This window comes from Bos grunniens, chromosome 21, assembly GCF_055505025.1.
Source record: "Bos grunniens cultivar Pamir isolate PY7600 chromosome 21, Bosgru_T2T1.0, whole genome shotgun sequence".
Classification (NCBI taxonomy): domain Eukaryota; kingdom Metazoa; phylum Chordata; class Mammalia; order Artiodactyla; family Bovidae; genus Bos; species Bos grunniens.
In genome coordinates, this window is record NC_141185.1 from 45,483,861 (window position 1) to 45,496,881 (window position 13,021).

At 43.4% G+C, this 13,021-nt stretch overlaps 1 protein-coding gene across 6 annotated transcripts in view; it reads left to right on the plus strand.

Annotated features, from left to right (window-relative positions):
• Window positions 1–13,021, plus strand: part of TM6SF1 (transmembrane 6 superfamily member 1) — a 56,121-nt gene that overhangs the window by 12,585 nt on the left and 30,515 nt on the right. For 3 of the 6 annotated variants that reach the window (XM_086364268.1, XM_086364269.1, XM_086364267.1), the window contains 6 exons: window positions 432–535; window positions 2,876–2,958; window positions 3,580–3,701; window positions 5,670–5,774; window positions 7,514–7,606; window positions 7,795–7,914. In XM_086364268.1, the coding sequence (XP_086220394.1) occupies window positions 432–535; window positions 2,876–2,958; window positions 3,580–3,701; window positions 5,670–5,774; window positions 7,514–7,606; window positions 7,795–7,914 (627 nt within the window). Of the gene's footprint in view, window positions 1–431; window positions 536–2,875; window positions 2,959–3,579; window positions 4,237–5,669; window positions 5,775–7,513; window positions 7,607–7,794; window positions 7,915–10,048; window positions 10,169–13,021 lie in introns of all 6 variants that reach the window. The other 3 variants (XM_086364272.1, XR_015149977.1, XM_086364271.1) reach the window with 3 other exon arrangements.

The window sequence follows — 13,021 nt, forward strand, 5'->3', positions numbered from 1 at the left end:
GGTAGGCTACAGTCCATGGGGTCACAAAGAGTCAGACATGACTTAGTGACTGAACAACAATACACCTATGTAGACAGGCACAGACTCATTCCACCTGCTGTGGCAGACCCTAGTTTCGGCGGCTCCAGGGTACTTGTATATTTTCATGGTTGTTGTTCAGTCACTAAGTCATGTCCGACTCTTTGTGACCCAGTGGACTATAGCCCGCCAGGCTTCCCTGTCCTGTATATTTGTATACATATGTATGTATATAAAACATGTATATTTTCATGTTCCTACCAGTTTTGTAATTGTCTCGGATTCCGAATAGTTTCACTTCAGCGGACGAACACGTGAGTTCTGCTGTTTTAGTTTACATGCAATACTGGTCTGGTATTTTGCTTTGAAATGTTTGAGTTTTATTTACAGTGGACTTCTTATGCTTTCCTCAGGGTGAACCGTATCTGAACACGGCCTATGGACATATGATCTGCTACTGGGATGGCTCTGCTCATTATCTGATGTATCTGGTGATGGTGGCAGCCATAGCCTGGGAGTAAGTCAGCTAACCTGGTGGGTGTGCCTGGGTCACCTTAGCAACTGATAGGCGAGTGTGTAAGGAACAGGGATGTACAGAGGCAGATACATAGAGAGAGGCAGATACATAGAGGGGGGCACACAGACATGAGTACAGGCTCTGTGGACCCAAGTGAGACATGGCTGTTTTTCTTTGTATCACTTACTCCCTTTTGAACATACGCCTTTGGACTGCCCCTCTGGCTTCCCTGGTCGCTCAAATGGTAAAGGATTTACCTGCAATGCAGGAGACCCATGTTCGATCCCTGGGTCAGGAAGATCCCCTGGAGGAGGGAATAGCTTCCCACTCCAGTATTCTTGCCTGGGACATTCCATGGACAGAGGAGCCTGTTAGGCTACAATCCGTGGGGTTGCAAGGAGTCGGATATGACTGGGTAACTAACACACTTTTTTTTTGCCACGGTGGACAGCTCCGCAGACCCCTTAATGTTTTCGTTTCCAGGAATAAAAGCCCATTGTAATTCAAAACTTCAGACTGCTTTCCGTTCAGATCTCTCTCCCTCCAGCTCAGGTTTAACCCTGAGACTGAGCGGTCTGCACTGAGGCTGGGGTACATGGTCAGTCCTTTTATTACTTCTCAGCTCACTCCTCTGGGAACATGTGTCTGTATGTGGAATTAAGGAAGAGGAGCACAGTCTTACATGACCGGTGCTATTTTCTGGGTATTGGGAACCAGGTGGTATGCTGGCTCTGCCTTGTGTGGTGCATGTGTGGGGTCTTTGGAGACCCCTGCCATAGGAACCGGGCTTCCCAGGTGGCACTAGTGGTAAAGAACCCACCTGCCAATGCAGGAGACATAAGAGACATGGGTTCGATCCCTGGGTTGGGAAGATCCCCTAGAGGAGGGCATGGCAACCCACTCCAGTATTCTTGCCTGGGAAATCTCATGGACAGAGGAGCCTGGCGGGGTACAGTCCATAGGGTTGCAAAGAGTTGGACACGACTGAAGTGACTTAACACACACACACGCACCATAGGTGCCTCTGCACTACCCTGATCCCTGACATGAGCAATGCTCTTGTGGACTGAAATTGTGCGACTCTTCTGCCCATGGGGTACACCCACAGCTTCTTTCTGCTGGAACCCCTATAACCCAGAAGGTATACCCTTGGGGTGGAGTCCTTTAAAGATGTCTCAAGTCCACCTACCTTCCCAGGCCTCCCTTTGGCTCCAGGTTAAAGTCTCACATCCTTGCTCCTCACAAGGTTGAAATTCAGCTTGACCAACTGTCCTGTGCCCCTCCCTAGCCCCCAGTTGTCCACTCCAAGACAGTCCCAGCTAATTTTTGGACTTTTCTAGGCTCTCACCCATCTCTTCATGAATGTTCCCAAGCTCCACGGAACACAGCAGGTGTTTCTGAGAATGCTCAGGCTCTGCCTCCTGCCAGGAGTGGGCCAGCATTTCTGTGGTCCTGTTGGGGAAGAAGATTCTGATTTGCCCCCTGTTGACAGTCCTAGTCACTGTGAATGAGCCTCCTAGGATCTGATACATTGGGCTTGGGGGGTAGGGCAGGGCAGAAAGCACACAGTATTCTTCACTTCTCTTTCCCAATAGAGAATCCCTTTTTTAATTTCTCTGAGTCCCTTATGGAGGTGGGCTGTCACTTGTTATTCGGTCGCTAAGTCATGTCCGACTCTGTGACGCCACGGACTGCAGCACTCCAGGCTTCCTTGGCCTTCACCATCTCCCGGAGTTTGCTCAAACTCATATCTATTGAGTCCGTGATGCGATCTAACCATCTTGGGTTGTCAGTTATCGATTGCAGAAACTTTTTGCCAGCATCACCTGCTAAGATTAGAGGTATGTGTCTAGCAGCTCCTTCCGAACATGGGTTATGTGTCACTTATTGTATTTATCTTTGGGACTTTGACTGAAATTCTGTGATACCTGGGAAAGTCCATTTAATAGCATCCTGCTACTCATACTTAAAATGATTTTAAAAATGGATCCAATTTTCTTCTTTGAACCTTCTTTTCCCTGTCATGCTGTGAGTTTCATAAATAATAGTGAAATGCAGGCCTCCTTCAAAAGTGATGACCATAGTGTGGTTGAACAGGAGATTGGTGTAGCAATCATAATTTCCTATGCAAAAGGACATAAAGAGGATTCTATAGCTCATCACATAGGGAAATGCAATTTGATCAATCACCACGGTTCCTTGTACTGGATTTATTACTCTTGATTCAGTATATTTTTGATTCACATACTTTACTGGTTACAACAGAGATCAATTGTGGAGCATCTTATACTAATAGTATTCTAAAACAACTGTGCTAAGTCAGGCTTTTTTTCATTACAGGGAAAGTTATAGAACCATTGGCCTATATTGGGTCGGATCTATTATTATGAGCATTGTTGTTTTTGTGCCAGGAAACATTGTAGGTAAGAAACTTTATCTTAAAATTCACTTTCCTTTTCTGAAACAATGGGAATAATTTTTAAATAGGGAAGCTATTTTGGTTGTGATAGAACCAAGAAATTCCAAGTTTACCAGAGAGCTGTTTTGCAGTTACTTCTTTTCCCTTCCAACTGTCCTTTTAAGAAATGCTGTTGAGCAATTTTCAAAAGTGTACACTGAACAACTAGACTAATATCAGTGATTCATGACTTCTAGAAAGATCTAGTAGGGTAAATATTGGGTTTGTCACTACATTCAGTATGAAAATATTTCTTACATCTCTTTGTATTATATATAACTCAACACACAGTGGACACATGATAAATATACTTGAAAATTAAGATTCTTGAAAGCTGATATATAAAAGTTATTTATGTGTGCCAGAAATCAGGATATTATATTAAGTCTACTTTTAAAGTACTATAAATAAGGCATACCTATTAATAAATACCTAATAGTTTTAAATTAACCTATGCTTCTGGTCTCATTTAAAATACTGTCTGGTCCATATCAGGATTTTCGATGACTTGAGATGGGGAGGGATCCTACATGTTACTTGTATGTGGATATACTTTTGACTTTTTCTTTTTCTTTCTTTTAAATAGGGAAGTATGGAACACGTATTTGCCCTGCTTTTTTCTTAAGCATACCATATACTTGTCTTCCTGTCTGGGCTGGTTTCAGAATCTATAATCAGCCATCAGAAAATTATAATTACCCCTCAAAGGTGATTTTATTAATTTAAATGTAAACCTGTTCTCAAACTCAGAGGTCACTTGTATCCACCAGCTATTGGACTGGACCAGGCCTCCAGGGACTGTAGCCTTTGGTGCAGTCGGTCAGCGTGACTGTGTTGATTCTGCAGCAGTGGTTCACACCTTATTATGGCAGCCAGAATGGTCTGCTTCTGTGTGATTAGATCTGCTTTGATTGGCTGGGCCATGCTTTTTGGAACTTTGGGTGCCACAGGTTACACTGGCTCTTCCCATTAGATTTCGCATTATTGCCCAGCGTGTGAGGTTTATCTGGGGGCTGCTAATGGCCCGGAGTTTGAGCACCTGGGCACCTCTTTCAGAGCAATCTATGCACTACTGCCCCAGAGGGAGGCTGGAGAGACACTGCTGTTCCAGGTAGCACACAGTCAGAGAGTCTGATTACCAGGAGATCCAGGCACATGGAGACTGGCTGCAGGACATCTTCTGAGATACCTCCCTTCCAGTCACAGCCATGGTGGTCAAGGTGAAACAATACTGGCCCAGCAGGTACTCTGTTAAGGTCTTCAGTTCTAAGCTAGTGACATCTTTCTAAGTTCCTCTTCCTTTCATAGGTATTAGATCCTTAAGCAAAAATTGATACATGAAAATATGAGTTACTAGAGATAATCAGAACATGATTCTTCATTTTATAAAAAGACTTAACAATAGAATTCATTAAAATACATTTTAATTTACAAACACTTCATTTGTGAATGTTTGGACACATGCTATGTAAACTCAGCTTGGCACCTTGATAACTGGTGCCCCTTATACCCTTTTGAGGAATGAGGTGGTTGTTAAAAAACAAGCAGACAGTAACCATATCCTTAAGGGCTTCCCCAGTGGCTCAGTGGCAAAGACTCTGCCTACAATGCAGGAGATGTAGGTTTGATTCTTGGGCCGGGAAAATTCCTTGGAGGAGGAAATGGCAACCCACTCCAGTATTCTTGCCTGGAGAATCCCGTGGACAGAGGAGCCTAGTGGGCTACAGTCCATGGGGTCACAAAGAGTCAGACACGACTTAGTGACTAAACAACAACAAACCATAGCCTTCCTCCTTGCTTCACTGACTCTGATGGCTCCAGGCTAGCATATCTGTACTGTTCATGTTGTAAGACACACAATTAATTTTTTTAAAAAAATGTTAAAACACAGTGATGGCCAGGGAGAAATAGGCAGTCATACAGTGCTGATACGAATACAAATTCAGAGTCACTCTGCAAAGCCACTTGGCAATGTTATCAACATTAGGAAATTTAACTTTTTAACCTTAGTAATTTTACTTTGAGGCTTTGAGGGATGTATCCTAAGAAAATCATCAGAGATTCTGTCAAAGATTTATGTACAAAGTTGCTCATCATTGCATTAAGTATAAACAGTGAAAATGCTTAAACATCCAACAATGGCACTACCATATGTTAGTAAATTTTAGAAAAACTTTTAACAATGTGGTTAAGCACTTATAGGTAGTGAGAGGCAAAAAACAAATGCAAAGCTGTTTATACATTAAGTCCTAACTTTGTGAAAAAATAAATGTAGATTATGTATTATACTTACACATGTATTATATATATATATATATATATATATATATATATATATATATGCACACACACATAAAACTATGTATTTGTGACTGGAAGTGTTAATAATAGTATGTCGGGTTACTGGTTTAAAGATGAGTATATTTTACACTTATGATCATAAAAATGCTATTTAAAAAAATATGGCCTCATAGAGTCAGAAGGGCCCTTCAAGATCACTAGGCCCCAATCTCCTCATTTCACTGATGAGGAACTGAGACTTGGGGAGAGGAATTATTTTCCTAAATTACCTTTTTAGTGGTTTTGAGTCTTGGAAATTCTCTTATCACGGTATCTTTGTTTCAGTAGATCTCAGATTATTCTTTGGCACCTCATCAGTTACCAACTCTATTTTAGGTCATTCAAGAGGTCCAAGCAAAAGACCTGCTGAGAAGACCTTTTGATTTAATGTTGGTTTTATGTCTCCTTCTGGCGACTGGATTTTGCGTGTTTAGAGGCTTGGTAAGCATAAGGGACCACAATAACAACAAAAAAAAACTTTTTAATCAGATTTTCCACGGCACTAACAAAACATACTTCCTATTAGAGCCTAGTGGAGAAGAAAATGACAACCTAGTCCAGTATTCTTGCCTGGGAAATCCCATGGACAGAGGAGCCTGGAGGGCTACAGTCCATGGGGTTGCAAAACTGTCAGACACGACTGAGCAACTAAACAACAAATTAGAGCCTAGAGGCCTGGACCTGCTTCCTACTACCCTCCTACCCTCACTCCAAACCTCTCCTCCCAAAGGGTGGTCCCTTCTGGGCTGTTTCATGCCATCTTCTTGAGGTCCTCAGATCAAGCTCTCCACCAATTAATCTTTAAGACTCCTGAAAAATTAGCCATTCCTCTCATTCTTTTCATTTGTTTGATGTTTCTGATTGAAATCTGTTAAGGGTGGTGACTTAAGACTCTAATCAAGCTGGCACAGAGCATCCATGTGTTCTCAGGAGCAGGGAGATGGGATTGAGGACAGGGTATCAGAGTAAACTGTCAGACTCCTGGCTGTTTCCTAGCTGTGTGGTCTCGGAAACATCACTTAACCTCTCTGATCCTCAGTTTCTTCCTCTATAAAATAAGAGAACCTACCTTAGAGTATTGTTTGAAGATTAAATGATAAGACACATCAGACACTTGGAGAGGACCTTATACCTAAAAAGTACTCAGTAAGTGACTGCTCTAATTTTATTAATCAAGGGTCCTTCAGAGTATCCGTTTCATGGTTTATCCTCAGTAGCAATAAATTTGAGCAGCCAGAATTATATGGTTAATTATACTCAGCTGCAATGACAATTACTGTTTAAGCCTGATGGCATTGAACAGCAGTTGGGGGGCAGAATGGTAAATGTAAGCTGATGCAGCTGATTCATTGTTTGGGGTCCTTGGGCTGTAAGGGGCCTGTACAACTGGTAGGTCAGGGTGAGTAGTCCTCAGCGCTGTCTCTCTCTGTGGATCGTCAAAAACTTCCTGGAACAGAGTCAGCTGGTAGGAGTGGCCTGGGGAAAGGATGTAAAGGAGGAAGCAGGGCAGAAGCTGTGCTCAGACCAGAGCACTGATACCATATCTGGTTGGTTGCTGTAATTCCTCAAGTCAAAAGAAGAAAAAACAGCAACAATAAAAATGAGCTGCAACTCTCCATGCCCCTGTGCACACGAGAAAAACATGGGTAAAGTGTGTACCCTTGGAAGATGGGGCTTTAAGGTTGGGATCCATTTTAATCAATTCTGCCACTGACGTGTTCACATGTGTTACTTAGGTGGGACAACATTTATGGCTAAGGACACCAGGAGTGGTGCCTCAGGGAGGTAAGTTAGAGAGGACTCAGCATAGTTAAGATGAATGTGGTATAGAAATGTACTATTCTTCCTACAGGGACTACTTGGCTAGTTATTCCCGGGAAAAGGGAAGCTGATGATTTAAAGCAAGTTGTGCTTTGGTTAGCCAAACCTAGATGTTTAAACTGAACACGAGAAAGATCCCCAGGTACAGAGAATGAGTTTCCATTTCCTTCTCCACTGTTATCCGCTACTTGATCTCTTTAATCTGTATTTATTTTCTCTCCCTTTTACTGATGAGCTTCTGAAGTAGCTTTTGTTACGTAGAAAGCAGCTTGTGACTAAACTTGGCACATTTAGCCTTATCAGCAAACCTAAGGACCAGATGTGACCGTCTCTTATAATGAACTCATTTTTGTTCTTAGATTGCCTTGGATTGCCCAGCTGAGCTCTGCCGATTATATACGCAATTTCAGGAGCCGTACCTAAAGGATCCTGCTGCTTATCCTAAAATCCAGGTCAGGTGGTTGTGAAGCCTAAGGTTTTTCTAAAACTAATTTTCTTTAAGAATAGGAAAATGTGATACCATGTAGGAAAGAGGAGTTAACATTTTCTCAGCTGAAAGTGTTAATTGTGTGTGTGTGTGTGTGCTTTTCATTAGGCTAACTGCCATTTACTGATGGCATTATTTCTCTGTTCTGTGCAGATGCTGGCGTATCTGTTCTATTCCGTCCCTTACTTTGTGATTGCACTTTATGGCTTGGTGGTTCCTGGATGCTTCTGGATGCCCGATATAACCCTGATACATGCTGGAGGTCTAGCTCAGGTACTGAGAATATGCTGTTTACTGGAGAGTTGGCTGTCATTGTTGGGCATCTAAAAAAAAATACCTCTGCCCTGTGTGTTAGAGAAGGAAATAGTTATTAGATATGTCGACCTCTTTGCTTGACAGTTCTTTAGAAGATGTTTCTGCATAATTTAAATCTCAAAATTAACTATCTGGTAGGTGCGCCATCCAGTCATACAGATGAGGAAACTGAGCGAGCAGGATTAAATGATTTGTCCAAGGTCACGTACCCAGCAAGTGGCACTGCCATTTTCTACTGCTGTTTCACAGTCTCTGAGCACCACAGTTACTAAAAGAACTGAGAGCTGTTATCTTTAAGATGTCTGTCTGAATTTAAGGTTTCGGAAGTCCACTATTTTATCCTACACAGGACCAGGGAAACTGGTTTTTAACAAAGTTCAGCTCCTGGAAAACAGGGCCTGTCATGCCACTCCTCCCTTCTGCTACTCAGCCAGGCCTCTGGCCTAGAGTAGGTGTTCAGTGAACACTCACTTCATGGAACTGGAAGTGAAATTATTGATGGAAGCATCATACAAAGCATAGTTTTATAAGATAACCTATTAAACCAACTGATGTTAGAAACAAGGAAGAAAATTACTTTTTTTCCTACTATAAATAAAAAAACCAGGCTTCCCAGGTGGCGCTAGTGGTAAGGAACCTGCTTGCCAGTGCAGGAGGTATAGGAGATGCTGGTTTGATCTCTGGATTGGGAATATCCCCTGGAGGAGGGCATGGCAAACCACTCCAGTATTCTTTGCCTGGAGAATCCCATGGACAGAGGAGCCTGGAGGGCTACAGTCCATTGGGTTGCAGAGTTGGACATTACTGAAGGAACTTGGCATGAATGCATAAATAAAAAAACCCCAGATGAACTCATCTTTTAGATTCATTATCTTTGTCTTGCTCTTGTCAAGCAGGCCTAATAATGAGGTTTATCTGGAAGCTCTCAGCATATACAGTTAATGATATCCATGGTATAATAATTCTGCTGGCAAAAAGACACACTGGAATTTACAGAGTTTAAAAATGGTAATGGCATTTATAGGTTAATACATTGGGCTCAATCTTTCCAATCTGATGTGCTCCTTAATTACAGAATTACAGCTTAAATAGGTTGATGCAGTATCCAGTCATGGTTCCTGTCTTTTCCTTGGAGGACACAAGGAAAGAGAACTAGTATTTGCCCTCCTTGCAGACCTCTGAATTACTCTATTTCTCAGGCCTTGGTTTTTGGGTCTTTATTTCCATATCTTTTAATACGCACTATAAGGTGATGGCTTTCACATTTCTATCTTTAGCTCAGACTGTTTTGATTCCTGTATTTAATTCTTGAGTCTCTGACATCTCAGATTTATGTCTAAGACAGGACTCCTGATCCTGCCCACCACTTTTCTTCCACTTCCCCCATCTCTGTAAATAGTCTTTCGTGGCATCTAGCAGCTCAGGTTAAACACTTGAAGTAATTCTTCACACTTCCCACTCCTTCATCCTCTATCTGTAGCCCATTACTAGGTCTAGTTAGTTCCTCGGAGAAGGCAATGGCACCCCATTCCAGTACTCTTGCCTGGAAAATCCCATGGACGGAGGAGCCTGCTGGGCTGCAGTCCATGGGGTCGCTAAGAGTTGGACATGACTGAGCGACTTCACTTTCACTTCTCACTTTCATGCATTGGAGAAGGAAATGGCAACCCACTCCAGCGTTCTTGCCTGGAGAATCCCAGGGACGGGGGAGCCTGGTGGGCTGCCGTCTATGGGGTCGCACAGAGTCGGACACGACTGAAGTGACTTAGCAGCACCAGCAGCAGTTAGTTCCCACTCCAGAGTAATTCTCAAACCCACGTTCTTTCCTTTTGGCCATGCAGCATGTGAGGTCTTAGTTCCCCGATCAGGGATCAAACCTGTGCTCCCTGCATTGGAAGCACAGAGTCTTAACCATAGACTTTGACTTCTAGGGAAGTCTACAAATCTGCCTTTTTTTTTTTTTTTTAACAGCTCCCTTGTAGTCTGGGCTCTCATTACCTTGCTTCATTTAAGGCAAGCCACACTAAGTGGTCTACTCACCTACTTGTGCAAAGGCAGGTTGTGTGCTCTGCTGGAGGAGCAACTACTCAAGTTTTATTTATGCTTGTGCAAAGATCAGGTGCGATGTTTTCAAAAGTCAGGCCTGGCATGGACCCAGCTGCAAAAGAAGCTGATAAATGTGGTCTCCCTATGTGCTTCAGAGGAAGAAACTGTGTGCTGAACACAAAGCATTGTCTCGGCAAGTTTGTTTTTTTTTTTAAAGCCTCACTTAAAGATAAGCAAGTGGAACTCAGGCTAGTGGTTTACTTGCCTAAGGTCACAACATTACTAAGTGGCAGAGGAGGAATTCAGAATCCCATGTGGCCCCAGAGCCCATATTCTTCCCCACTGTGCTGTCCCTCTCCTCTTGCAAACAGTGAATTAAGCTCCAGTGTCCTACAGCATAGAGTAGAGCTTTGTACATGGCATGGACGAGGCAGAGGACCTGCTGGGAGTAGAAGGCAGTGACACCTAAGCCCTGGGCTTTGTGGGCTGAATAGATTTGAAAAGACTGACGAAGCCTTTAAATGCTGGAGCGTGCAGCAGTTAGAGGGCACAGAGGGCCTCCCCCAGCTCTTACTGGTCCCTTGATTAGATTGTTCAGGGTGTAGCATCTACTCACTGCCTGTGTGCTTTGCCTGCCCAGGCTGGCTTCCTCTGCATGCTGTGTCCCCTGGTCTGCCCCACACCAGGCCCTGATGCAGGAACACTGAGTGTCACCAGCCAGGAGGCTGGTAGGAGTGAGGCCAAGTCCTGGATCTGGTGAGGTCTCAGGAGACTACCAGAGAACTAGGCAGGAAACCTCGGCCAAGGCCTAGTCATGCATGGGGTCAGCAGTCAGGAGGCTTAGGATGGACAGAACTTGGGGTGAACAGGTGCTTCAATCTGTAACAGTTAAGACCAGCACCACACTGTACCTGCTAGCTAGGCTGAACTGGCAGACATGCACCTGGGACCCTAGCACGTGGTGGTGGTGGTTTAGTCACTAAGTCATGTCCGAGTCATTGTGAACCCATGGACTATAGCCCACCAGGTTCCTCTGTCCATGGATTTCCCAGGCAAGAATACTGGAGTGGGTTGCCATTCCCTTCTCCAGGGGATCTTCCTGACCCAGGGATCAAACCCAGGTCTCCTGTACTGCAGGCATATTCTTTACCGACTGAGCCACCAGGGAAGCCCAACTCTAGCAAAAGTCCTGGGAAAGGCAGTGTGGAGCGCAGAGCAAATGGCAGCAGCAGTGGTGGTTTCAGCCATACACCAGGCCTTGCAGAAATCTTTGGGCTCATCCCTCACCAACGGATTTGTAAAGGTAGCCTGAGGCTGTGGACTGGATCCTGTAGGTGTCAGAAGGATGTTTCTCCCAACCAGCAGAACAGGGGTAGCCTGAGAATCATGTGTCTGACATACCCGTAGCTCCTAGCTGGGCTGTAACATCTACCTATTCAGAGCATTTGGCCTCAGAAAGAAAGACCTAGAAATCACACTGCAACAAGACAGTGCAGACAACGAGAATGCTGAATTACCATTGTGTGATTTGTTTTCTGCTGGGCAAATACTTGTTTATGAAATGAATTCTCATTGTGAGAGGACATTTGGCACTCTTCATAGAAGCACTCTCCATAGGCTTGACTGGCACCCCTAGCTTGCAAAAACTACCACTCCTGATTTAGAAGCTTTATGGATTCATGATCCCACTGCGTTTAAAAACATCTGCTTTTACTGGAAGATCTAGTGAACTCCCAAGAACCTGCGACTTAAGAAAAAAATCTTTGAAAAGCTTCTAGGTCAGTACAAGTCAACATAAGACATGGCTAGTAGTTATGAGGGCCCTCGTTTCAGACCATTTAGGAATCTGCCAAGCCTGCTGCCTTTAGAAATCAGATAAATCAAGAGCTGAAGTAAAATACAGTAAAACCAGGACACATTTGGCACCAAAGAATCCCACTGGGGACTTATTCATAACCCAAGTCTCTTTCCATGTAAAATTAAAGTTTCAAGTCTAATTTGAAAAGTATTGAGTTGGCCAAAAAGTTTGCTTGGGTTTTCCTTTAAGATATTTTGGAAACCCAATTAACTTTATTACAGGCTGCTTAGATCTACTCATTAGCAATCTCTATCAGTGGAAGAATTTTTTTCTTCTAAAATATCACTGAAAAGATGTAGTTAATATGGTTAAGAACGTGAGCTCTGGAAGCAGACTGGTTCAGCTCTCGGTCTGTCACTGATTAGTTCAGTAACCTTGGTTACTTAACCTCTTTGTTTCCTCTTCTGTTAAGTAATAGTACCTTCCTCATGGAGTTGCTGCAAGGATTACTTACATGAAGTAATCTCTGCAGAGGGTGTAGAGCAGTGCCTAGCACATCAAAAGCTGTGGGCCTCTCTGTTGCATTCATTAATGCTGTTGTTAGAAGATCCCCAGTGAAAGTTTCGAGAAATGCCTTGTGTTTCTCAGAAGATATGTGATCTGTAGCTCTGTATGTTGTGTATAGTTACATAAACATCAGAGAAACTGGAAGCAGCTGTGGGACATATTCACAGTGGGTGTGGCTGGGAGCCTGCCGTGCCATTCAGCAAGCAGGCCGCAGCCATAGAGGCAACGCATGACCCTTCCCACTGGGTTCAGACTCCCTCGCCCCCCATCTATTCAGGTGCCACGTACTGTCTCACCAAAGGGTCTGGAGGCTTATCTGTGGGTAACTTGGTTGTCCAGAGTCGACTAGACTGGGAGGCAAATTCGTGAAGTTTTTTTTCTTTATGGAAACCTTTAAGAAACATCTGAGACTAAAGGTTTAGAAAGAACACGAGTAATTGGCATACTAATTACAAATCTCATTTTAATCATTAGCTTCTGATGTTAATTCACCTCTAAACATCTTCATTTAGTTTTAAAACTAGAGTTTGGGTTTACTGTCTTTATAAGCTTCTTATCCTTTGGTGGAGACACACAGTCTTGGCATTGTCAAAAGACCAGCAAGGGAATCTAAAAACAATGTGCCTGGGTTTTCAACCAAGTAGGATGCCAGCT